This window comes from Hoplias malabaricus, chromosome 16, assembly GCF_029633855.1.
Source record: "Hoplias malabaricus isolate fHopMal1 chromosome 16, fHopMal1.hap1, whole genome shotgun sequence".
In the NCBI taxonomy this organism is placed as follows: Eukaryota; Metazoa; Chordata; class Actinopteri; order Characiformes; family Erythrinidae; genus Hoplias; species Hoplias malabaricus.
The window spans coordinates 5,346,861-5,372,027 of record NC_089815.1 but is presented as its reverse complement, the minus strand read 5'-3'; the positions used below and the strand labels follow the sequence as shown (position 1 = coordinate 5,372,027).

The following is a 25,167-nucleotide window of genomic DNA, read 5'->3' as shown; positions in this document are numbered from 1 at the left end:
TCCTCTCGGAGCGTACGGTACGTCTCTCTCGTTTACGTTCCTGTAAAACACCAATCAGGGTAATCACGAAACTTTTGTGCACATTGTGCAGCCCTCCTACTTTTTGATTAGTTTGTTCTTCTCAGTGTCGGAAAATAACTTTTTTTCCTCAATTAAATGATGCAAGATGTGCTTGATACTAAGTACATTCTATGGCATATAATTAGTTTCTCTGAAATAGCTTTTCATTTGTGTTTGAAACCGTGTATGAAACAGTAGCCCTTTTCTCTTTTCAGTTCAATGGCAACCATCGTGACCTCAATGTGAAGGAGGCTTGGAAGCAAGGTTTCACCGGACAAGGAGTGGTGGTGTCCATATTGGATGATGGAATTGAGAAAAACCATCCAGACCTTGAGAGAAATTATGTAAGTCACCTCCCTCCATCCAAGCTTGTGCTTTAGAGTATCAGTGAGCCATGTGATCAAAAAAAAAAAAAAATACTATGCATGATGCTATACGTTGTATTTCCAGGATCCTGATGCCAGCTATGATGTGAATGATGGGGACCCAGACCCTCAGCCTCGGTATACCCAGCTCAATGATAACAGGTATGTTTACTGTTTGATGTGCAGTAACTCCACCAGATCTCAACACTCTTACCGTCTTATACAGGTCTGTACATGTTATTAATGCCTGGGATTGACACTGACCTGTTTAGTGGTTTTTCAATACCACTTGACAAGAAGAATATGCAGTTGTGCATTACTCTGCCATGAATCAAATTTGACTGACATGTTCTTCAAAGAGATTCATCATGACTGCACTTCCATTTCAAATAAACAGAAGAGCTGTACTTGGTGTAAAATACACTGTCATAAATATAACACCGTCTCCGGACTGGGCTCTAAGTATTGAACTGACCCTTTTTTAAATTATTTATCTTATCATTATCAGTTGTAACCGCAGGAATGTTCCGAATTAAAACATTCTTCCCAGGGCCGCCCTCTTAAATGAACTTGTTTTGGATTCTGCGCTTGTGGGTGTGAGCTTGTTTTGTCTGGGGTTGATTGTTGTTAGTTTTGCTCCCTGGTCTGTGCTAGCGACTGACATGATCCACCCACAGCCGTAAGCCGTTTTTGCGGCCTGTTTCAAGTTGGGTAAATCGACTGAGATTAAAGTAAATTTGTGAAGAAAGCAGCTTTAGTGTAGGAGCATATTGTATTAAAGAGCTGTTTACCAGCAAAGCCTTCCCACCCATCCATCATCCCTCTTAGGCCCAAGTGATTGAATTAAGTCTATCAAAAACAACAAGACCTAAAAAGAAAAAAGCTTATGGATGACTGTTAATTCCGGGGCCAATCTCCGTGCTTACGACTTGTTGGGATTTCGCTCAATCGGTCTGGGTTTTGGGCCACTGGCCAAAGAGCCGTTTTTATCCTGAGGCTAACCATGATTAGTGATGACAGGCAGAAAAGCTTATAGTTACAAGCGGGTTGAAATCAAAGGTCCTGCTCTGAATGGCAGAGCTTTGTAGTTGGAGCGGGACTATCTCTGAGCCAGTCCAGTGTACCCCACGGTGCAGGGACCCCGGCATGCCACAGTTAGTGTGGCATGCAAAATGAAGGGCTTTGAAAAGAAGCCTCATGGACTTGAAGTGCTTGGGAACGACACTCTTAAGGGTATTTTAACCCTCCCAGATACCCCATGCTGCACTCGGCTTGAAGCCTGTCTCACATTTAAGTCATGTTTATAAATTTAGTTAAGCGGACTATTTATTTCAGAAAACAAATTGGTCTTTTAAAGATATCTAGGAAAAAGCTGGAAGTACAGACTGTAAATCTAAAGTAACTTTCTGTTAATATTTTTGTTTGTCGTAAGCCAAGACATCAATAATCAGGTCACAGATGATCTGTTCTTAAGCCTGCTGCTCCTATAGGCCATCGTAAGCCTGCTGGCTCATCTCCCTCTGGTCTCAGTGGTGAAGTGCCCCGTAGGCAGACTGTGTGCCATTTGAGTCTCTGCCTGCTCCCTGTGAGAAAGCCCATCTCTGTTCACCTCTATAAAGCCCTCTTTCTTCCTCTGCATCCCAATCCATGTGGAAGCTTGCAATTTTTGAGCTGATCTTGGACCCTGCCCCCCCTCAACAAATCGTAAACTTGAAATACTCTCCATGAAACCAAAGAACTGGCCTCAAATCAGCAGGCAGAGGGCTGCTCCCACAAACACCCTCATTTCACCTCGGCGAGGAGGTTTTCCAAACCCGCATGTTTACTTAAGGTAAATCTTTATTTGCTCCCAAGCCTCTCCACTACTCTCTCAGTCTCCAATCTGCAGTTTCGGAGAAATCCACAGCGGGGAATATGTTTGTGAGTGTGTAGGCATCCTGTATTGTGTGTAGGAAAGAGTAAATAATGTATTAAATGCTTCAATTTTTAAGATACTTCTTTTTTCATAGAAGTGGGCCAGTCACTCTGTGCGCTTCTTCTGAAGACATACAGCTTAGATGAGGTTAGTGGAGCTAAGTGGAACAATAACAGCGTGATATCCATCTCCCCCAGGAGACGGCTTCTTTCAGATAGATTCCTAATAATATGCAAAAGTCTTTTTCCTTTTGAATGAGGAAACTAAAATAGTTCTTATTTCCCTGCATTGTACGAGTCTCGGAGCCCTCCCCTTTGCAGCAGGAGCGCTGTTCGACACTGCTCTGGCATTTTGTCATCCTGCTGCATATGGTTAAATAATTGTGATAAATCATCTCCTTGCGTTTTTTTAGAGAACATTATGGCAGCTCAATCAAAAGAAAAGCCCTTTTGGCTGTCAGCGGAGTTACAGTATGAGTATGAATGTGTTTTGGTCTTTCTGGCAGCTTTGAATCACAGCACAGAACTCGGTCTGTCAACTGAGACTCTGCCTCTGCTTTCATTTGTGTAACTGTCTGGCGTAGAGGTTACTGCTGCCAAATGGGATTTTGATGGATGTTTTTTACATTTAGATATTTGCCAGTAAACGAAGGATTTGGAAGAGACTGTTTAATCCGTTTTTGCAGTTGTTTCAGGTCTCTGCAGGAAGGCATTGGTTTCTTAAAAAGTGACATGTATAGCAATGTCCTCATCTGGTTTTGTTGCCCCCCCCCCCCCCCCATACAGTCATAGTACAGTTGTGGAGAATTAGTCGATAACCAAGTGACAATGATAATATTCCTTACTTTATCAGTATAGTTAATGCATTATGCTGTGAGCCTCCAGTACTGACTTCAGTTGTAAAAAAGAAGAGGAATCTGTGCACAAAAGCTTTTTCTTTTTTTTTGTCAAGGGAATCATGTCTGCTTTTCGTAGCACTGAATCAAAAATGAGTACAGAGAAATGTGTAGGTCTTTGTAGCTACTGGACATACACCTCGATCCTTCTCTGCTGACAGTGCTGAGGCTGCTGCCTCGGATCCTCTGGGAGCTGATAAGCCAGCTGGAAAAATCACCTAATCCAGTGTAAGCTGGCCATGAATTCAGCTCTATTCAATGGATTAGCGTAAATAAAGTCTACAAATATTCAAATCAAAGATTAATTTCTGAGGAATATTCCAAATCTTATTACACAGTTCACTCAGTTTTGAAAGTGTGACTAGTTTTTGCCATCAGGAGTTCAGGAAATCACTTTATTTTACGACAATACACAAATCCTTTTGCTCTCAAACAACACGTCTCAGCCACTGATGCTTCGCCCGTAAGTTGACGAATCTAGCCTCAATGTCAGGATTCTGCAAGTTGCATTCTGATTGGCTGATGTACCACCTCGGATACGCATCTCCATGTATGGTTGGTACTCACTCTGAGAATGGTCAGATGTGAAAGACTGCCTCCACACATCAACGTGGACTTATGATTGGTCCTTTTGCGTGTCAGTCAAATTTCTTTTCCTGCAGTAGTAGGCGGTTCTTGGCCACATTCAGTGGCGAAAGGTACCGGTCTCTCCCTAGAGTTTCTGCCAACGCGAGACTATCCAACGACTGTGTTGTGCCTTTCCTCATGGCCTCAGTCTGACTGCGCTTCTCCCAGGTTGCAGCTGGATCATCCTCGGATTTTCTGTGCTTTTACTCCGGCAGAGAGCCTGGCTCTTGAATACCAAAGCGAGAGGTGATTTTTTTCAGTGTACTGCAGGCGGTGTACACTGCCTCACTGCCTTTATTTTTGGATGGGAAAACGCAGCTCGACTTACCACAGCTGGCACAAGCACATGGCCTGAGGCCCATTCTGATCGTATTTGTTTGTTTGTTTTGTTTAATAGAGCGGTTAATATCAGGGGGTCTGTGTCAAATCAGTTTGCTCGTACGAAGTGATGGGACCAAAACTATTGTGTCTCTCGGGTACGTAGAGGGAACATAATAGTTTTACATTGGCTTGGAGTCTGGTAATGATAAAGGCCCCGCAGGGTTTTTCCTGCGCATCATTTATGCAGCCCTTTTACGCGGTTTATTCTGAAAACACCGTGCCCGTCTTCTGATTGCTATTCCAGGAAGGGTTTTGTTTTGCTAATGTACTGCTCGGGTGGTTATGTCTATGCCTGGCCTCTGAAAAATAATGTTCTGGTCTGCTGACTCTGCACTTTCAGAATGAATTATGATTCGTTGTGTTGGGGAAGTGTCTAAAATGGTAAACAGTCGCACCCAGAGACGGGCTCAAATGAACTTATTGTCATGCGTGTTCGGACTAAATTGTCAGGCGTGGAAACGGGCGACAAAGGCTTGGCAGAGCGCTTCTGGTTAGCATCCTGTTAGGGGTTATATAAAGCGCCCAGGGATTAGGTCTTTTCTCTTTAAAATATTAGAGAGCAGATGGTCATGGGTTTTTGAAATGATGGATTTTCTTCACTTAAGTAAAACAAAAAAACTCTACTGTTTTCCCACTGTTGTTGCTGCCGCATGATTGGCTTATTAGGTTAATCTGTCAAATGGAGCCTGCGACTGTCTTTGACCTGGCTTGGCCTGTGTGTGTGTGTGTGTGCATGGAATGAGGCTTTGTCCGTGTGAAAATACTTGGGCTGACCATATTTTTTGTGCCAGTGTTGTCAAATCAACCAAATGGTGAGATTTAATTAGTTTATCATATGGAAAACTCATAAATAACTTTAGGATGATGTGGATGTTCTTTAAAGTTTAAAAATCTTCACCACCTCAGTCACAAAAAATGCTTTTAGGGAACCCAACGTATTCCTAAACTGTTCTTAAACCAGTTCTCCAGCCTTCCTCTTCACACAGGTGTTTTCCCGTCACATGGAAGAGGAATGTGTTTAAAAATGGTTGCTAAACATGGGTTTTGCATCATGACCGTTATTTAGCTTAACGTTTTTTTCTGTAGTACTTGGAAAATGGCTTTAAGGTGGCTGTGATACTGTCCACAGGTGTGAGTGACTGGGTGAGTGTGTGATGCTTGCAGATGGATTGGCATATTCCCTGATAATAGTATTAACAATAATAATAATTGGCTTTTTATATCCTCTTAAATGTGCTTCATATGATTTCATGCTCCTGGATGCAGTGTAGGCTAAAGTCATTTAAATGAACCTCCTTTAAAAAATAATTTTCACAATGCTCAGAAAAATAATGAGACACATTCTGACACCGCTCTGAGAGAGTCAGATTTAAAGGTGCAGGCGTTATTGGTGTTAAAGTTTGACAGCTCAGTTAATTGGCCTGTGAGAGCCAGTGTGGGGATAGAGTTGTTCGTGTTGCCGGAGTTACAGCATGAAACTCTGCTTGCTGCGTAGAGCACTCTGTAAAAATCTTTTTTTTTTTACATTTATGTGAAGACATCTACATCTTTTTTTATGGCTTCTCTTATGGGTGCAGTTAGAGAAGACGTGTAAGAACAAAACCATGAAGTCTAGTGTGTCAGTGCACTGGAAGCCTCCTGTGATAATGAAGTAATGTGAGTATAAAACTCCTGCATATGCCACCTACCGTAAATGTTACCCATACCTGCCTGCGGATTATATCCGCTTCACCGTTTGGGCAAGCAATAACGCAGTGCTGCCAGCTGAAGCACATTCCATTCGAGCAAAAAATACAGGTACAGTTCAGTGGATTTCAATTACAGTAAAATAGCAGCAACAAAAATATCTACTACCTAATGTTTTAAATGCAGCTGCTGGTTGAAACGTGAAGGCATATCTCATAAAATATCAACCACCTGCATGCTCACGATTTCAAAATCAGGGTTCTCACTGACCGTAGCATAAGGGTGCCAGATAAAAGCCTAGAGCAGCGATCAGTCCAGCACAGGTTAACGGTTATTCAGCTCTAACAGAGCAGCTAATATTTACTGAACATGTGAATTAAACCTGTTTGAGCAAGAAAATCCCCACACAGTGCTGTACTCTGCGTTTGAGATCAGAATGTTTTTTACTTTGACCTAGAACACTCAGATGTTATGTGCATCGATAAGGCACTGACCTCCTGACTGATATGGTGCTTACTAAGAGTTATATGAAGCAATACCACATTCTCTCCCCATTCATATTCTCACTAAAGGCTAATACTGTTAATTTGACAATTAGATTCTCATGTTAGCTGTGTGTCGACCAAGAACTGCTATCCGTGTCATTGCCACAGATCGTGTATTCACCAACTCTCAACAATCTCCCAAAACCTAATTTGCTGTGCCATTTCCAGACCCTTGCCAAAGTCACTTTTTAGACTTTTTCCCAGCTTGAACAGTCCTCTACCATAAGCCTCGTCCCATGATGAAGCTTTTGGGAGTTCATGCAGAAGTGAAAAAGCATGCTATGTTAACCTCTGACATTTTGTTCTTGCTTAGAACTGGTGTCTGGAGGCAGTCTTCAGGGGGTTTATCGATTCTTTCGTCTGTAGTCATTCTTCAGACTGAGCTGCCCGTAGGGCTCTACCAGGCCCCGCTGACCTGGCAGATTGCTCTGAGGCGTCAGGGCTTTTGTCAGTGTGGTATTCTCTAATATGGTGGAATGTAGATCTAATGCTACTTTTTAAAAGAGCAACAAGTAGTTTTGAGAAATGGTGTAACAGTGCCTCAAGATGGGGGTGCATCGTGGAGAATGGGTATGCAGACCATCAGCGCAAATCGCTCCCTCCAGCAATCATTAGTAAATTGTGTACAAACAGGGTTATACGTTATGTTTCTTCATCTGAATTTAATTTGTCTGAATGTCCTGGAAACATAGAGATATGAACCTAGTGTTGTGAATTGAATTGTATCTTGGGCCGTACTTCCCTTGTTTCAGCTTGTGAAAATGATTCCTGTTGCTGTGCTGCAGTCCGCCATAAAATAGACTGTAAACTGTACATCTGATGCCACCAGAGAGTTATTTTCTCATATTACCTATTGGTTTTTTGGTAACGTTCAGCAGGGGTGTCATCACACCCAGTTTACTGGGACATGTGCCAGAGTAAAATGTTGCTGTGCCCTTCCTAAAATCACAACCGTAAATAGTGATTTTTTTTTTCTTTTTTCCTGGACTGCTGAGCAGAATACACCATGCAAATTCCCTACATTTCCCAGAATGCCCCAGCGTCTTTCCAAAGCTTGAGCAGCCTAATGTTTTCATTCATTCATTCATTATCTGTAACCGTTATCCAGTTCAGGGTCGCGGTGGGTCCAGAGCCTACCTGGAATCATTGGGCGCAAGGCGGGAACACACCCTGGAGGGGGCGCCAGTCCTTCACAGGGCAACACACACTCACACATTCACTCACACCTACGGACACCTTTGAGTCCCCAATCCACCTACCAACGTGTGTTTTTGGACTGTGAGAGGAAACCCAGGCACCTGGAGGAAACCCACGCAGACACAGGGAGAACACACCAACTCCTCACAGCTAATGTTTTCAGTCAAAGCCAAATTAATTTTTGCATGGAGTAATATTTCACAACAAAGTCAGCTATGAAGCAGACAAAGTAATTATAGATTATTTTGGTTGTATATTTTGGTTATAGACACTTCTAACTGTGTAGCCTATCAAAAAAAAAAATATATAACACACTAAAGAAGATATTCCCTGCCCAAAGAAATGAATGGTCCTCATGAGCATGTTCTTTAAATATTGTCATTTATGAGTCATTCTATTCAAATTGTCCTGTGCCATTTAAATTAGGAGCTTCAGAATGTAACTAATTACACAATTCACTCACAGATTTTTAAATAATTTATTTGCCCAAGAAAGTGCATATAAATTAATCTGATTAATAAAATTTGAATTAACAAATATCCAAAGCAGAGTAATCCATTTAGTGTTTAACAGGCTTTTTATTAAATGCGCAATTGTGCCCCTACAGCTGATTGGGAAGCAGAGGGTTACAGCTGTGCCCCCGTACAACAAATGATCTTTAAAAAAAAAAAAAGTCCCTGATGTTCAGCATAAAAAGTGTAGATGGATTTTTCTTTTCAAGTACCCTTCAATGTTTATGTATAAATGAAAATGTACTGTATATTTCCTGTCGCTCAGTAGCTCTCGCTTCATTAGTTTTATACATTTCGAAGAGCATTTGCTCGCTGTGAATGATAGAACCCCTACTGAGAATTTGCCTAACGTCTCCTTTACCCTACCCAGTGCATTTGACTATGATGTGGACGGTCCAAAAGCAATGTAAAGTCATCATGCCTACTGTAGTACCACTATAGCAGATCCATTTCCCCATTCAAAGACTCCCGCATGCACCTCTGCAGAGGCGGGGCAATAAGGACCCCACAAAATGAGTGTAGTGATGTACGCTGATCTGTCGTCTTTAGTAAAGCACCCATTCAAAAAAAAGAAATTAATCCATCTGCCAACTGTTCATGCACCGTACAGGTTCTCGTGCAGAGCTTTAGGCTGTACATGTCAGCCTCGTTCCAGACAAATAAACCTCACTCAGATGTAACGACCCACTGTTTCCCCAATATCCTGTATTTTCTGAAGAGCTCCTTCTCTTCATCTCTCACTGGTGTGTCAGGAATGAAAGGGCTCCAACCCTCAGTAACGGGCCTGTGAGAAAAGCTTTCTGTTGACTATGTAAATCTAATTTGGTAAATCTGCCAGTCTGATGGTAGCATGTCATCTCATTTTCCCTGGTTCGTGGCTGCACATCGGAGCAGCAAAGGCTCAGAAACTCAAGGTCGTCCTTGATGTAGAGAAACGTTTAGATGTTTGCGGGCAGGAATCGCTTACTCTGCTTTTCGTTCCTCGAGTTAAGTGAAAACTGAGCCAAATACCTGTCGGAGCGAGTTTTTTTTCTGGTCTCCATTGTGCCAGCTTGTACCTTCACAGTACACAAGGAAAATGAAGACGCTGACGAAGTTTAATTCTCTGTGAAGCACCAATAAACCAATCTTACCTGTCTATAGCAGGGGTCACGAATAGACGGCCTGGGGTCCAAGTCCAGACCCAGATGCTGTCCCATCAGAACCTGGACCTGTAACTGATAAACTATTAAGGGCTGTTTAATTTTGAACAGAGTGCTTGTTTTAAGTGGTGTAACTCTAGTCGTTCCGGTTTAGCGCTCCAGGAAACTCGCAGACTAATCACATGCGTTTCTGCATATCACACGTGATGCTACTCAGCAAATCAGATCTGTGCGCTGAACATGGATTCCTGACTTTCAGCATAAAGAGCCAATCAGATTTCTGTTAACTGATAAAGTCCCGCCCTCCAGCAATAAGAGCCAATCAGATTGCTGGTTATGTAAAGCAGTAAGTCAACTGCAACTAGAAGTCATTAGGGACTTTTATTTCATTGTTTTATTTGTAAGTTTTACCTGAAATGAGAAAAGGACATTTTATTTGATGTATCTGTTGTTTATAATATTTATAAATCTTGTTGTATATAAAAATGGAATTGAAAGGGTAATTTGATTTGAATTTCTGGTAACGACATAAAATGTTGCTATAACTACAAGGCTACTTTAACATGCAGGATATGGCACTGATCGTATGCAGGTTATACATTATGCTCTGGACCTTGTCTCTAACTGGACCTTAATGAATTGGAATTAATTACCCCTGGTCTGTAGTTTCAAGGGTATTACGGCCGGTGTTGTGCAGGCTTCTCGCTTCTGGGTGGCCCGCAAAAGTTTGTGAGAAGTGGAGCGCTCTAACCATGGCCTTTCTCTTGTTTCATTTCTCTTTTGTTAGACATGGGACACGATGTGCTGGAGAGGTAGCTGCCATTGCCAACAATGACATCTGCGGTGTCGGAGTGGCCTACAACGCCAAGATTGGAGGTGAGTCGGCCCGTTAGACCGGGTGCTGGTCGAGGCATTTCACCGCACGGTCCGTTCTGCTCCATCGGTCACCTTTCACATTCTTCGCTTGTCAAGCTCTCACCGCACCCATGTGTGTTATTATTAGTGTCGATGATGATGATCAAAAAGAGGTGTTAACACTCGAATCTTGGTTCCAACTCAAGCGGGGAGACTTCTGGATTTACAGTCCAAATCATTCTTGTCATTAGCAATGGCTTTGGTCGTGCTTCAGTAACAAATGTGCAAGTTATTATCGCAGGCCCCAGCGCTGCCCCCTCCGAGCCAAAGATTTGCACATAAGCATGTGTAATCCTTTTAATTGGCAGAGGCACTTTTATCCCATTCGGTACATATTTTATCTCATTACTCCTCCGTGTGCCACCTGCTCTCTTTGGGCCTTGGGACCCAGCTAAATCCTGCGATTGTCTGAAGCTGCATAGGTGACATCCAATCCGCTACCTTCTCGGAGGGACTGCGAGGGCAAGAGAGAAGCCGTTTAAATATTACCCTCCGTATCCTGATTCACAGTTGTCGAAGCTTAGCAACATGATCCCCCCAGGTAGGTTTTGGGTTGACCTTAGCTTTTCAGGTGTGGCTAGGCATGATGAATAGGGCTCAGGATGTTTGTGTATTCATGTGGCAGTGTAGGTTTGTGTTCCTTATACAATGTGCATGTGATGCGGCCATTCGCGCCACACCCTTAGTTCTGTGTAACATTACCCGCACTGTCACACATTTTCCTTCCCCTGAATCTCTTATTTTTAGATTAAGAAAAGTTGAACTCAAAATAGTGTGTGTCTGATGTGTTTTGGCATCATGAATAATGTGAACTATGATTCATAAGCTGACATTGTGTTGATTTTATATTAATATGGATGCAGGAATCTGCTCATTGCTTCTGTGCACATGAATAAAAATTCTGAAATTACTGAACAGAAACGTTAAATAGATTTGTTAAATACAGTGACACACAGCTACAGTAATCTCAGGGTCCTGGGTTCGGTCCAGACCTTGGGGAATTTTTTATTATTTTTTTTCCCTCCCCCCATTCTTCTGTGTTGGTTTCCTCCGTGTACTCCAGTTTCCTCACCGTCCATACACACACATGTTGGTAATAGGGCTGTCTGCATAAAGTGAGTGTGTGTAATTGTCCACAGGTGTGTGTGTGTGTGAGTGACTGGGTGAGTATGTGTAATTGTCCACAGGTTTGTGTGTGTGAGAGTGACTGGGTGAGTGTGTGTAATTGTCCACAGGTGTGTGTGTGTGTGACTGGGTGAGTGTGTGTAATTGTCCACAGGTTGGTGTGTGTGTGAGTGACTGGGTGAGTGTGTGTAATTGTCCACAGGTGTGTGTGTGTGAGTGAGTGACTGGGTGAGTGTGTGTAATTATCCACAGGTGCGTGTGTGTGTGTGTGAGTGACTGGGTGAGTGTGTGTAATTATCCACAGGTGTGTGTGTGTTTGAGTGACTGGGTGAGTGTGTGTAATTATCCACAGGTGTGACTGGGTGAGTGTGTGTAATTGTCCACAGGTGTGTGTGTGAGTGACTGGGTGAGTGTGTGTAATTGTTCACAGGTGTGTGTGTGTGAGAGTGACTGGGTGAGTGTGTGTAATTGTCCACAGGTGTGTGAGTGACTGGGTGAGTGTGTGTAATTGTTCACAGGTGTGTGTGAGAGTGACTGGGTGAGTGTGTGTAATTGTCCACAGGTGTGTGAGTGACTGGGTGAGTGTGTGTAATTGTCCACAGGTGTGTGTGTGAGTGACTGGGTGAGTGTGTGTAATTGTCCACAGATGTGTGTGTGAGTGACTGGGTGAGTGTGTGTAATTGTTCACAGGTGTGTGTGTGTGAGAGTGACTGGGTGAGTGTGTGTAATTGTCCACAGATGTGTGTGTGAGTGACTGGGTGAGTGTGTGTAATTGTTCACAGGTGTGTGTGTGTGTGAGAGTGACTGGGTGAGTGTGTGTAATTGTCCACAGGTGTGTGAGTGACTGGGTGAGTGTGTGTAATTGTCCACAGGTGTGTGTGAGAGTGACTGGGTGAGTGTGTGTAATTGTCCACAGATGTGTGTGAGAGTGACTGGGTGAGTGTGTGTAATTGTCCACAGGTGTGTGTGTGTGAGTGACTGGGTGAGTGTGTGTAATTGTTCACAGGTGTGTGTGTGAGTGACTGGAGCGTGTGATGCCACTGCAGACTCAGTGACCCTGATCAGGATGTAGCAGTTACAGAACATGAATGTATTAATAAGTAGAGTCAATGCTGAGCATAAACATTTTTCTCTAATGTTATGGCTGCTATTAAAGTTGCAAGGGTTGTAGCTGTGTTATTTTATTTTTTTAATCATTGCAAAAGTGGTGCTATTAAAACCCAACATGTTTATGAGTTTCTATGCTCACAAATAAAAGAACAAGTTTGAGTTTGGTTATTTTTTTATTTGCTTAAGTTAATGAAAGGCATACATTTTGAATCATGGTGGCAGAGCTTTTGTGAAAGCTTCAGCTGCTTTAGCAAAGTGGCTTTGATACACACAATGAGTCCTCTGAGCATGCTGCCCTCACTGTTTCTTTCCCTGCCTCTCACTGCCCTATAATACACTCTTCTAATGTCCCAGCAGAGATTTTTGGCAATCACCTTCTCCCCATAGACATTCAGAGAATATTTTTGGGCCATAATTTGAATCTGTTTTTAGGTCATGGAGCATTTTCCCCTTTTGAATTTGTACATAACTTTTCTTTTCTCGCTCACCCATAACACGCATGGCAAAAGCTACAGGCTCTTCATGCACTATGGGAAATATCGCAGGTCCTGCTCAGATATACACCTCAAATGTGTTTCCTTGTAACAGACTCTTCTTGAATTAATGTCCAAATGAGAAGCAGCGGATGCTAAGTATCCATCCACCATCTGGACTTCACCCAGCGTTCATACGGGGAATTCTTGCGTTATAGGTTTCAGGTCTTTTCAAAGGGTCCACAGAAGTGAAGGTAGGCAAACGTGAAGAAAGGAACCGAGGAAGAACAGAAGGCCTGATTTGGAAAGCTGACCCGCAGCCATGGCTCTGTCTGCCCGTATCTGCCTTCTGTTAAGGGATGCCTCAGAAGCAGCAGTGGGCCATGCTCTAGTTTAGACACAGCACAGAGGAGCTTACTGCACTGCCAACACTCATTAGCCAAACATATTGGCCTGGAAGGGCTTGGTGAAGAGGAAAACCCACTGTTGGAAAAGGCTTGGTAACAGATCTGACACAAGTGTGAGGCAAAACCTTCCTCCGCAGACGAGGATTTGGATGCTAGACGGTATGAGGTACAAGTCCTGGGCTGTCACGCTCTCATACAATTTTATCCTCAAGCATATCTCTTTTGCCTTTTTTCATTTCCTGCTAAGGAGCCATGGCCTGCTTTCTTTGTGTCCTTGAGGGACTTGAAGACATTTACAATGTATATTAAGATCGTCTATAGCTGCTATCTGACTGCTCCACTTTAAGCCTAGCGCCCCCTACACAGCTTTTAAAATTCCAAAATTCCTCAAACTACAGATGTTAATGTTATGGACTGTTTTAAAGGTAGTCGACAATGTTCTGAAGAACAATGTTCTGCAGTCGTAATGAAACATCTTTGACCAGGATTAAGCACACAGCAGTGTTCTTAAAAGCTCTGTTCGTAACAGCCAGTTTCAGGACCTGTCCCTTTAAATGATAATGAGCTGCTCGACCTGACCCGAGCACACAGCAATAAGGTGCAGAAGCTCTGATTTTTAGCCGTTTTTCTTTTTCTTGTTTCTCTTTTTACTTTGTTAACGTCTTCTCCATTTTTTACTATATGCCTGTTGTCTGTTTTGCTGCGTTTAACCTCGCCTTGGCGTTTTCACGTAAATACAGTTCCAGCGCTGTGATTGGAGAGACTCAGATGAGGGGACAGGGCAGTTTTAAAGTCTCAGCACTTGACGTCAGAAGCAGCGTAATATCAGAACGACTCGTCTTAGCCCACGTTTTCTGACTTCACAGTGTATGGGTTATATTAACATTAACATATACAGTGGAACCTCTAACTACGAACTTGATCCGTTCCGAGACCCGGTTCGTAAATGGAAAAGTTCGTTTCTCGAGTCAAGTTTCCTCATTTAAAATAATGGAAAAGCAATTAATGCGTTCCAGCCCCCACCCCGAAAGTCACCCTTTTTGCACTGATATATGTTTACAACACTCTCAAATTATTAACAAAATACATGTAGCGTTACTAAAAATAAAAGAGAAATACAGTGGTAACAGTAATAAAAAAGAAATAATAAAGTTGTAAGTGGTTACAGATCGCTACCTTGAAGACGTGACGACTGGCTGGAGGAGTAACACAGGCACTGGCTGTATGACGGGAGGTGGGGGGTGGGTGGAATAACGGAGAGTAGGCGGTGAATGTGGGGAGACGAAGCGTAGATACGGCTTAACTTAGCACGAATTTCGATGTCTGCTATTTACACTAATGCTAAATTGCTAAAGCTACAATGTGCTAATCTTAAAAGCTCACTCCAGTCTGGGGGCGCTGGGAGACTCACCTATTGGGGTCAGTGGCCATTTCCAGCCGCCGGCTCGGGGAAGCTCGGGTTCGTTTCTAGAGTCGTGGTTCGTTGGTGGAGGCAAAAAATATTCAAATGCCCGGTTCGTATCTGGGAAAGTTTGTTAGTATAGGCGTTCGTTAGTAGAGGTTCCACTATATAAACATTGGTCCCTGTGTTTATATGCACAACAGGAACAGGAAACTGAACAGGAGAATTTGGTTTCCACCCATGTTATGGCCCCATTTAAGTTTGAAGCTGTGAAACTTGACATTCACAGTCATTGTTAGAGCTGCTGTCTCCCATAACTTTCCCAAACACGTGAGTATCCTTCCCTGTGACTGTTAATCTGTCTCGTCCCCTGGGAGATCTTCTTGCATGTTAATTGGTAATTGCTTATTCCTGTCCTTACTTCTTGTTCTAAAATGGTCAGTGAAGACAAATCAGGGCTGAAATTGCATAGTGTGTGTTCTGCATTAGCCGCCTCTTTCTACCCAGGGATGGCTGCTCTAGTTATGAGTATATTTTGAACATCTTGTTTATTTGTCTTAACTCTTGGAGTTATGAGAACTTCACGGCCTTGTGCATCAAAACATCAAGCGATGTTGTCGTTGTGAATATGTCTGCCATCAGTTTAATAGCTTTTCAGTGCTTTAACTCGTCTATTAGATCGAGGGTTATAAATGGTTTGCCCACAGACGAAAGAGTGTCACATATTTAACCCGGGATCGATTGCAATAACTCGAACACGACTGACATTTTCAGACAGAGGGGTCTGGTGTTCTTCTCAAGCCTCCCCTAGGTATTAAGCTGCTTTTTGTACAGAGAAGTCCAAGCTGATAGTCACGATAGTCATCCATTGTTCTGCCTTTATAAAGGTAAACCTGACAGTGCTGAGGAAGCAGTCGCCTTTCGCCTCAGAATGAACTCCATTTCTCTTATTCTCTTCCTCCCCATTCTCTTTCTCTGTTTAAAGTTTTTTTTCCTATACTTTGTATTCTGCACACTTTCTCTTGATGTCTTGTTTCAATGTTCTGCAAGCGTTTTTAATCTCTGGAAGTTGAAGCAGAGTCTGGAACTTAGTGTCGTCTAACAGTGAATACCGGGGTACTTTCTCATTAAAGTGATTTTATGTTTCACTGTATTTCGCCCAGAGCTGAACATATTGTAGTGGCAACTTTATCCATAAAAGTTTATGACCATGACCTGTATTCCTGAACTATTTCAATAGCGGTAAGGATCTAGGCCTAGCCTTTGTGATTGAAAACACCAGAAGCGAAAGAGGAATCTGATCCTACTCAGAAATTCTTTATGTCCTCCTCTCTGGTGCCTCTCTTTCTCTGGGAACAAGAATGACAGTCTGCTATCCTCAGGGATCTTCTCTTTTATTCTTGGAGTCAGTCCACTGAGAAGAAAAGCAGAAGTAGATGCTAGGTTAGGCTTTAGTTGTAACTTACTGACTGTTTTTCATTGGTGCAGGGTTTGTGCTCAATTTTAGGCCAAAGTGGGAGAGAGGGAAATAAATGGCAAAAATAAATTGATGTATTTTTCTTTATTCTACAAATGTGTGTGTTATTTTTAAATCAGAACAATTGAGTCAAGATTTTATGATGCTCTGAAGTGTTAAATGCTCCTGAATCATTGAGACGGCAGAGATTTACAATTCTAGTGGCTTCTGAAGGAAATAATACCCAGAGGAATGTCTGCACTACTCCAGTCTGAGTGATGCTATTTTTCTGCAGGAGTGCGCATGTTGGACGGAGAGGTGACGGATGTGGTGGAGGCTCAGTCTCTCAGTTTAAATCCTCAGCACATCGATATCTACAGCGCAAGCTGGGGACCGGAGGACGACGGCAAGACCGTGGACGGCCCGGCCAAGCTGGCCAAAGAGGCCTTCCTTCGAGGAGTGTCTGAGGTCTGCTTCCACGTTTGTTATTTACTGTCATTTGTTATAGTCCTTTTTTTAAAAACTACAGTAGGTGTTAACTGTGTTTACTGCTACAGGTGTGGCGTCTTTACTCATGGAACAGTCACCGTGGAAATATATAGCTGCTCTTTTAAATGGTGTTTGTACTCTCCGTATCACACCGGCCGTGTTTTCTGAGCTATGCCGTGTTTACGGCACAGATCAGAGTTGGGAAAGCTCTAACCTACTGTGACTGGTGACCATCGCTCAATTGAATTAGGTCCTAAATGCATCACTGAGCCTCATAATCCCCAACTGTTACCAAGGGAGGCATCTATCGCGGGCAGGAATGTACAGTCCAGAATGCCCTCGGAGAGATTTATTTTTTTATTTGCTTTGAAGTCAGAGAAGGGAGGGGAGGGATGGGGTAAGGGGTGGGGGAGTAGGGTTTGATTCAGTTCCAGCACGCTCCGTTTGCAAGTGCCTTGAGTCATATTAGCAGTTAGCACTTGGAGTGACATTCGTTTAATTTAAATGTCACATTAAAGGGTAATTTTCACAGAGAAATCTTTATGCAGATTTTCCGGAGCGTGTGTGGTGTAGACATTCTTAATGCCTAATTGCTTCACGGGTTCGTGCTAAACTGCCATAACACGAAGAGAAGAAGAACAGCATTAATTTCAGCACTCTCTCTTACTCTGGCACACACACACACACACACACACACACACACACAACGGCCATGTTGCTGGAATAGAGAAACTGGCCCGAGGCCAGCCAGCAGACAATGGCAGACAGTAGAACCAAGTCTTTGCCTGCTGTCTGCTTTACGTTTCTGTGCATGCTAAGAGCTCTAAAGCAAAATGCCTCCCGCACTTTAACTAATGATTACAGTGGTGAATAGGAAAGACTTTAATTTACCTTAATTATAGGTGCAGCGCTATAGTCCTTCATCTTTTGGGATGAGGTTTGCATTTACACAATGCACAGGCTAATCCATCTAAAGTATTACGACACCTGTGTCTGCATAGAGGCTTTAACGCTAAATAATAGCAACGTGCTTCGAAGCCTGTGTGAGGCTACATTAATCATTAAAGCTTGTGGGAGCCTCCTGATGCAATTTTTTGATATGTAATAAATGAGAAAAACAGGAAAACATGAATAACACAGATCATAACAGGATTGTTAGAAACTTACAACACCCAGTAGCATGCGTCACTGCCTTAAAGTCGGATCAAGGCAAAACGGCGATTCTTATTCTTGATCTTCTCAATTCTTGCAGTCATTTAGAAAAACGTGGTCATCCTTTGTGTAATTGCTTGTTGATATCTGACTTCTGCCACCTCTTTTTAACAGCAGTTTAACAACAATAACAATATAAATAATAATAACAATGCGCGGCACGGTGGCGCAGCAGGTAGGTGTCGCAGTCACACAGCTCCAGGGACCTGGAGGTTGTGGGTTCAATTCCTGCTCCGGGTGACTGTCTGTGAGGAGTTGGTGTGTTCTCCCTGTGTCCGCGTGGGTTTCCTCCGGGTGACTGTCTGTGAGGAGTGTGGTGTGTTCTCTCTGTGTCTGCGTGGGTTTCCTCCGGGTGCTCCGGTTTCCTCCCACGGTCCAAAAAAAACACGTTTGGTAGGTGGATTGGTGACTCAAAAGTGTCCGTAGGTGTGAATGTGTGTGAGTGTCTGTGTCGCCCTGTGAAGGACTGGCGCCCCCTCCAGGGTGTATTCCCACCTTGCGCCCAATGATTCCAGGTAGGCTCTGGACCCACCGCGACCCTGAATTGGATAAGCGGTTACAGATAATGAATGAATGAATGAATAATAACAATGCATTAAATTTATATAGTGCTTTTCAAGAAGCCAAAGCTTAAAAGATAATACAGCGAACGAAGAATATCAAAAGATATACAAACACAGAGCGGTACAGATAAAAGTCTTAGTGCTAATGTATTAGCATTTCTTGGCCATTTTAAGATTTGACAAGAACATTTCAAGATTTTATTTTTTGTTTGTTTTATTTGAAGCTGGTTACAGACATTTTAACATATTACCCCTTCTGAAACACATTGTTCACGCTACGTGAGCATGAAGCACCAGTCTCTTCCTGGATGCCTGAAGTAATGTTTTTAAACTTGAGTGAGTGATTTCCTAATTATTTTAGTGCTTTTGGAACATTGGGCCTCAAGCGGATCCTCTTAAGCACTAACCAGTGTTAGGACTCACTGGGCTGAATCTGGATGGATGGATGGATGGATGGATGGATAGATGGATAGTTATCATACTATTTGAAATTAATCAGAGCACCAATATACATTCCAAAACAAGAAAACACGTTTTGTTTGGTATGCAATCCACCTCCAGTTATGTCTGTTGCGGTTGGTTCTCTCAATATGTTTCGCTCTTTTGAAGTCCTGGTTTTTATTGTTCACCCCTGGCCATTATTCTATCCTTTATTCACAAGGTGAACCTTCCATCCATCAACGGTGCATCATTTCTTTAAGAGCTCTGGCACAGCTTTTCCCCCAGCCTTTAATCCAACCTCAGAGTGTTCTCCAGCGGCCAGATCACGATTGCTGTGCTGTGCCAGCAGTCGGATCTGTTTCAGGAAATGAGATCTATGTTGCAGAGTAAATCCTAAAGCAAACAAAGCTGGAGGCTGTGCAAACACATGTGAGTGGATGCCCACAGTCCAGCAGGTGTGTACGTGGACAAAGAAGCTGCATCTCGCAGACCGCGCTAAACTTTTCCACACGTTAGGGACTGGTTTTCCTGGCACGCTCTCTCTTCCCTACAGCCGTTTTATTGGCGTATTGTAAATCGGAGGTATAGTGGGAGGGCTGCGCAAACAAAGCCTGATCAAAGGTAAAGAGCAAATGGCATCTGAACTGAATTATTGGCGCCGCCGGCCTCTCCCTGTGACAGCGGGCTGAAATTAAAGCCATGTGGGTTATTAAAACATGCCTGCTAAACACGCTGCATGAATTTCTTCCAGTCTCCTTATCGTTCTGGACAGTGTGCCGGCGAGGTAGCCTACAAAAGTCTGTTGGAGTTTTACAAATCTTTTGTCTTTCAGCGATGTGAAAAGGCTTGATTAATGGAGCGGGGAACGCTGGCATTGTCCTACAAAGTCCCGTGTAAAACCCACTGGCCGTGCTGCTCAGATAGCGATAGTGTTTCAATGGCCTGAGACGGTGGGAGCTAGACGCAGACTTCAAAACGGCAACAAGCCCAGACTTTAGTCTGCGCTCTCCAAAAAAACACTGCTCTGTTCTTAGTGTTTCTCTGAGAGTTTGAGCCTCGAGTGTTTGATGGTATTAAGACACTCACTCGGAACCAGATGTTGACGGTATGCTGCCAATTCTCAGTGGTCTTCCATAGGGGGCTCCGAAGAGGGGCTTTGCAGACAAGCTACATAAAAGGAAATGGTGTTAACGCTCTTCCTCTACATGTGTGTTGTGCGTTATTGTCATTCAGGGTCGCGGAGGACTTGGCTCCATCTTTGTCTGGGCGTCAGGTAACGGCGGGCGGGAGAAGGACAGCTGCAACTGTGATGGCTACACCAACAGCATCTACACCCTCTCCATCAGCAGCAGCACGCAGTACGGGAACGTGCCGTGGTACAGCGAGGCCTGCTCCTCCACCTTGGCCACCACCTACAGCAGTGGAGGGCTCAACGAGAAACAGATTGTGAGTCTGCTTTACCGCACATTTCTCAAAGCAGTGCTTCAGCCAAAAATCCAATTTACACAATTTTTCCCCCTTAACTTGAATGTAATCGATGAGCCCGGACAGATCCAGTGTCAGAAATTTGCTTCTTTAGTTTTGCGCTGGAGCTGCGAGACTAATGCCACTAACAAGTAATGGGAGATAATCAATTAGCACTAATTAGCTACTTTGTTTAGCATTGGCCAGACTTGTCTCAAACCACTTCGGGCTGTTTAATGAACACTGTGGTGTAATTCTATATCTATTGTAAACATGTCTGCTCGCATCATACAGTGGTTCCACAGTTGTCTCTAGAGTGAGAGTTTCTGGTGTAAAGCCTGGAAACCTCCTCCTAATTAAGAAAGATCTCGATGTTGGAGAGAAAGATCAACTGGTGAGTTTTGGTGGACTGTATGTTTTTATACACTGTCGCTGTCCAAAGAGAACCATGTATCTCCATTTTTATGTTTTTTTTTTTTACTTTCCTACGTCAAATGAACAGAAGGATATTCCTTCTCCTTTAAACATACTGTTTTTTTGGTCAGCGATGATATTTCTGAGCAGATCCTTAAAATATCTAAGGACTATTATATGGCAGCCCTATAACTGTAGTAAATGTCTCCAAATCATTATTAAATTGAAGAGATAAGAGGGACATCAAGCTAAAAGCCCATTTTTGTTTCTCTTCTGGCTGAAATATTTGTGGCAGTGGGAAAACGGAAAATTAGATTATCTGCATCACAGATGGATTTAAACGAGAGGAAATAATGGATGGCCCGCTCAACGAAAGCGCACAGAGTTCTGATTGCCATCTTTCTTTGTTTTTGACATCTTTGCGTTCCTCGAGGCCCTCGTGATAGAAACCACATGTAATTGTGTGGTTTAGCAGGTCCAAATGGCAATGTACAGGCCATGGGGCAGAGTTACAGAGGCCCTTGCTTTGAGGTTCTGAAAAAAAATAAAAAGGGGGCTGTATTTTAGCCGAGTCCCGCAGGGTTTTGAGGGTGGACCACGGCACGCTGTGAGGCGATGAAGAAAGCATGTGATGTGTGGCCCTCCGTTGGAGGAGAGTGCATGCGTTCGCCCTCAGGGTCTGTATTGTGTTTCATAACGCTATAGTCAAAGCCAAAGTACTTTTCCAGACCGTCCAGCCCGGTGTTGGGCGTGCAGGCTGATACTTTGTAAATGACTACGGGTCTGCGTTTCGAGTCAAAGCAGTAACCTCATACCGTTACAGCGCCGTTTTGCTCAGTCATTCCTTAGCGCTTGTTTTCAGTTTCATTTGCTGGAGCCGTGCTCTGCCAGGAAGATTAGCTCAGATATTTTCCCATAGTCCTCGCCGGATCGGAGGAACGTTTTCCAAAAAGTCACCGCATGGACACTCCGCTTCCAGAAATTCATTTAGTGGCGGCTGTTGCTCGACATGGACTGATGTTTCTAGGTAGCGGGAGCTAGGCCGTCTTCCTCTCTGGTGCTCACTGACGCCCCATTTGAATGTGGAAGAGTGAATGGATGCGTGATCGTCTCAGAGCTGTCACATTTTCACACAGCCACTTGGCCATTTTTGGCACTTAGCTTCAACCAAGGCAGCTCTGTCTCAGTCACTGCACATACTGGGATATCTCTCTCTCTGCCTTTTTTTTTTTCCTTCAGATTCACTCTCTCAGCTCTCTGAGTTCCTGCTGTCATCTCAGACCTAAGGGCTAATCAGGCTGGCCTGCTGGCCCTTAAAAAAAAGGGCTCATCACACTCAATACAAATCCTGAGTTTGCACAAGCTGTGATATATTTGGGAAGCAGTCCGAGCAGAGGTCCAGCATAAAAACGTTTCTGAAACCCTTAGGACATCGTTTGAATCCGCTTGGCTTCCCTGCTCAGCTTTCTGGAACGCATCCAGTCAGTTTCGTAGAGTCTGTGGGCTGTGCACACTGTTCTCTAATTGTTCTCTCCTATCCCCAGATCACTACAGATCTCAGACAGAAATGCACAGAATCTCACACCGGCACCTCGGCCTCGGCTCCTCTGGCTGCCGGCATCATCGCTCTCGCCCTGGAGGCCAAGTAAGTCTAAGTCTTATAAATTATACCTGGACGTCTGCATCTTAGTGAATATAAACTCACTGGACGTTAGGAAAGGCCTTCATTGTATCTACACTCTCTGCCTATAACAGATACATACCCTTTCTAAACATTGTTTTTGGACACTACTTACGACGTGTCTCAGCCAATGTTCCTTTTGAGGCCAAGTACCCTCCATTTTGTAATGAACAGTGTGTGTGGAAACTCTCTTGGTGTCCCCAGATCAGTAGCTAGTGAGTGTTTATTACTTTTTATGAGCTATGAACACCATTCCTATATTTTTTATTATTTTTTTAAGGTCATTGATTTTGGTGTTATTGTTGTGCATTTTTCTGTCAAACTGAACCAGAAGGCTGCAAGATTTCATCACACATCACTGTAACGTTTGACCGGAGGCTATTTTTGAACAGGACATTGCCCCAAACTTGTTGACTTATGCTGACTTTTCCTGGATTATGTGGTGAAAAAGCTCTGCGGACAGCTCCAAGGCGTGGTAGTAGGCGCCTAAATAAGCTCTAAATTATTAAGGTGGTTTCCTGGGATTGTGACGGATGGAGTCACGGCCAGCCTCACCTGAAACTCCGGGCGCTGTGCTGGTTCGGATAATTTAATAGATGTTCTTTTTCAGTGACTTGCTTTTTTTTTTTTTTTTTGGCTTCCTGTCATTCAGTCTGCCCCCAAGAAGCACAATAACCTTTGTCGTTTTCCTACCTGAAGCTGGCAGTGACCTTTCTCAGAGAACAGTCCAGGTTGCTAACAGAATGCTACACGTAACTGATGCCCTCTGCTTAAATTTAAAGCAGACTGTAACTCAACAGGTTTAAATGAAGGCTTGAAGGTGGGAATGTTCTGAATGTGTCATCTGTCTTGGCAGCAAAAACCTGACGTGGAGAGATATGCAGCACCTGGTGGTGAGAACCTCTAACCCAGCCAACCTGATCACCAGCGACTGGAGAACCAACGGCGTCGGCCGCAAAGGTACTGACAGCCAGCTTCGCGCTCCCCTCCTGTCCACTTCATGGGCTCTGTCCAAGCCTCTGCACCTTTTGTGCCGATCGGTGACGTTCGCATTCATTATATGAATCAGAAATGCATAAATCATCTTCCTCAATTCCCTGGCTGTCTCAAACTGTCACCATGTGCTCAGCTTCTATTAGACCTGAACCTCCTGTCACTGCCTGATTGCTTTCAGCAGTATTGATTTCTCTCTCTCTCTCTCTCTCTCTCTCTCTTTCTTCCTATCTTTTCTCTCAATTCTCTTCATCTTTTCCCCCTTCCCTCTCTTTCTCCCTTATTTTTATTCCTTTAACTTATTCCCCCTTTCATTTTCTTTATTTTATTGCATTTTTATCTTCTCCAGTTTTCTGTCATGTTCTTTTTTTTCTTTCTCTTACTCCTATTCTTTCATCTTCTTTCTTTCCTCCTCTCTCTCTCTCTCTCTTATTTTTTTTACTCTGTACAATCCTTTCAATTAAATTCAATAAGCTTTATTGGCATGACCATATTCTCTTTGTCTTTCTTCTTCAGTAAGCCACTCATATGGCTATGGCCTGCTGGATGCTGCCGCCATCGTGGCTCTGGCCGAGAACTGGACAAACGTCGGACCTCAGCAAAAGTGTGTCCTCTCCTTCGTGTCTGAGCCCAGGTGAGATAATACATCTTTATCGATAACAGCAAACCAAGGCTGCCTGGTTCATTGAGCACCACGCCCCGTACTCTCACATCTCGCTGGCTTAAATAACTCTTAAGCCTGGTTTATTGGGGGAAAAGTACCTATTCCTTTAGAGTGTGCTGCGTACTAACATGTGGCTAACAGGCATCCCCCGCGGCGCATTACAAAACGATGTTTGAGATTCTGTGCGGATCTGCCCTTGGGGACACTGAGGATTGTGCATGAGGAGCCAGACTCTAATAGGAAGTGAGCGCTGTATTCACAAGTGACGGCGCACCGTGTTTGATAGTCCGTCACATTTGCAGTCAGGGTGAGCCAAGATTGAAACGCTCGGCTTAGTTTGATGTTCTGTGAGGGAGGGGTGGAGGGGGGGGATCGCCCTTGCCACCCGTGAAGCATGTCTGAAGGAAATAATTACTTGCAGATGAGCCTGTACACCTCACTTGTGTCTCTGATGAGAACTACAGCCCCAACCCTCCCCTCTCTCTGTGTGTACACTAACACTGTAAACAATCCTGCTTCGTCTACACAGATCTCCTCCTCTTCCTAGCTACATCTCCTATTGGTTCCTTCGCGTTATTGAAAAGATCAAAGCTTTGGAGCAAAGCCGAGTTTAGCGCTTGGAGTAAGGCTTTAATTGAGCTTGAAATTTTCAGCCACACCTGAAGGTAGCTCAGAAACATCCTGCCATTCAGCTCAACCTTCTACACCACATTTAGAATTTGAACTTGATCTAAGTTTGACAGAGATTTCTCTGAAACCAAATCCAAAATTCCTGCTCATGGTCCTTAACTCAGCCCAGGAGCAAAGGTAGTGTCATCCAAGAACAAACAAAATTCTGGCCTCTGTGACCTAAACTGGAATATTGAGGCAAGGTGAGCAACCCACCTGAACCTGACATGCGTGGAGTGATTTAGTACTTCTCTACGTTTCCTGTACCACCAGTTTAACGCTAAAAATCACTGCTACAATCACTGAAGACCCACTGGAAAAAATAAAGCATTTCTTGTAAATGCATTTTTTAAAATTTAGTATA

At 43.6% G+C, this 25,167-nt stretch overlaps 1 protein-coding gene across 4 annotated transcripts in view; it reads left to right on the top strand.

Annotated features, from left to right (window-relative positions):
• Nucleotides 1-25,167, top strand: part of furina (furin (paired basic amino acid cleaving enzyme) a) — a 95,421-nt gene that overhangs the window by 55,316 nt on the left and 14,938 nt on the right. For all 4 annotated transcript variants that reach the window (XM_066646898.1, XM_066646900.1, XM_066646899.1 and 1 more), the window contains 8 exons: nucleotides 276-404; nucleotides 511-587; nucleotides 10,113-10,201; nucleotides 16,509-16,681; nucleotides 20,152-20,364; nucleotides 22,341-22,441; nucleotides 23,334-23,437; nucleotides 23,987-24,104. In XM_066646898.1, coding sequence (XP_066502995.1) covers nucleotides 276-404; nucleotides 511-587; nucleotides 10,113-10,201; nucleotides 16,509-16,681; nucleotides 20,152-20,364; nucleotides 22,341-22,441; nucleotides 23,334-23,437; nucleotides 23,987-24,104 — 1,004 coding nt within the window. The remainder of the gene's footprint in view (nucleotides 1-275; nucleotides 405-510; nucleotides 588-10,112; nucleotides 10,202-16,508; nucleotides 16,682-20,151; nucleotides 20,365-22,340; nucleotides 22,442-23,333; nucleotides 23,438-23,986; nucleotides 24,105-25,167) is intronic.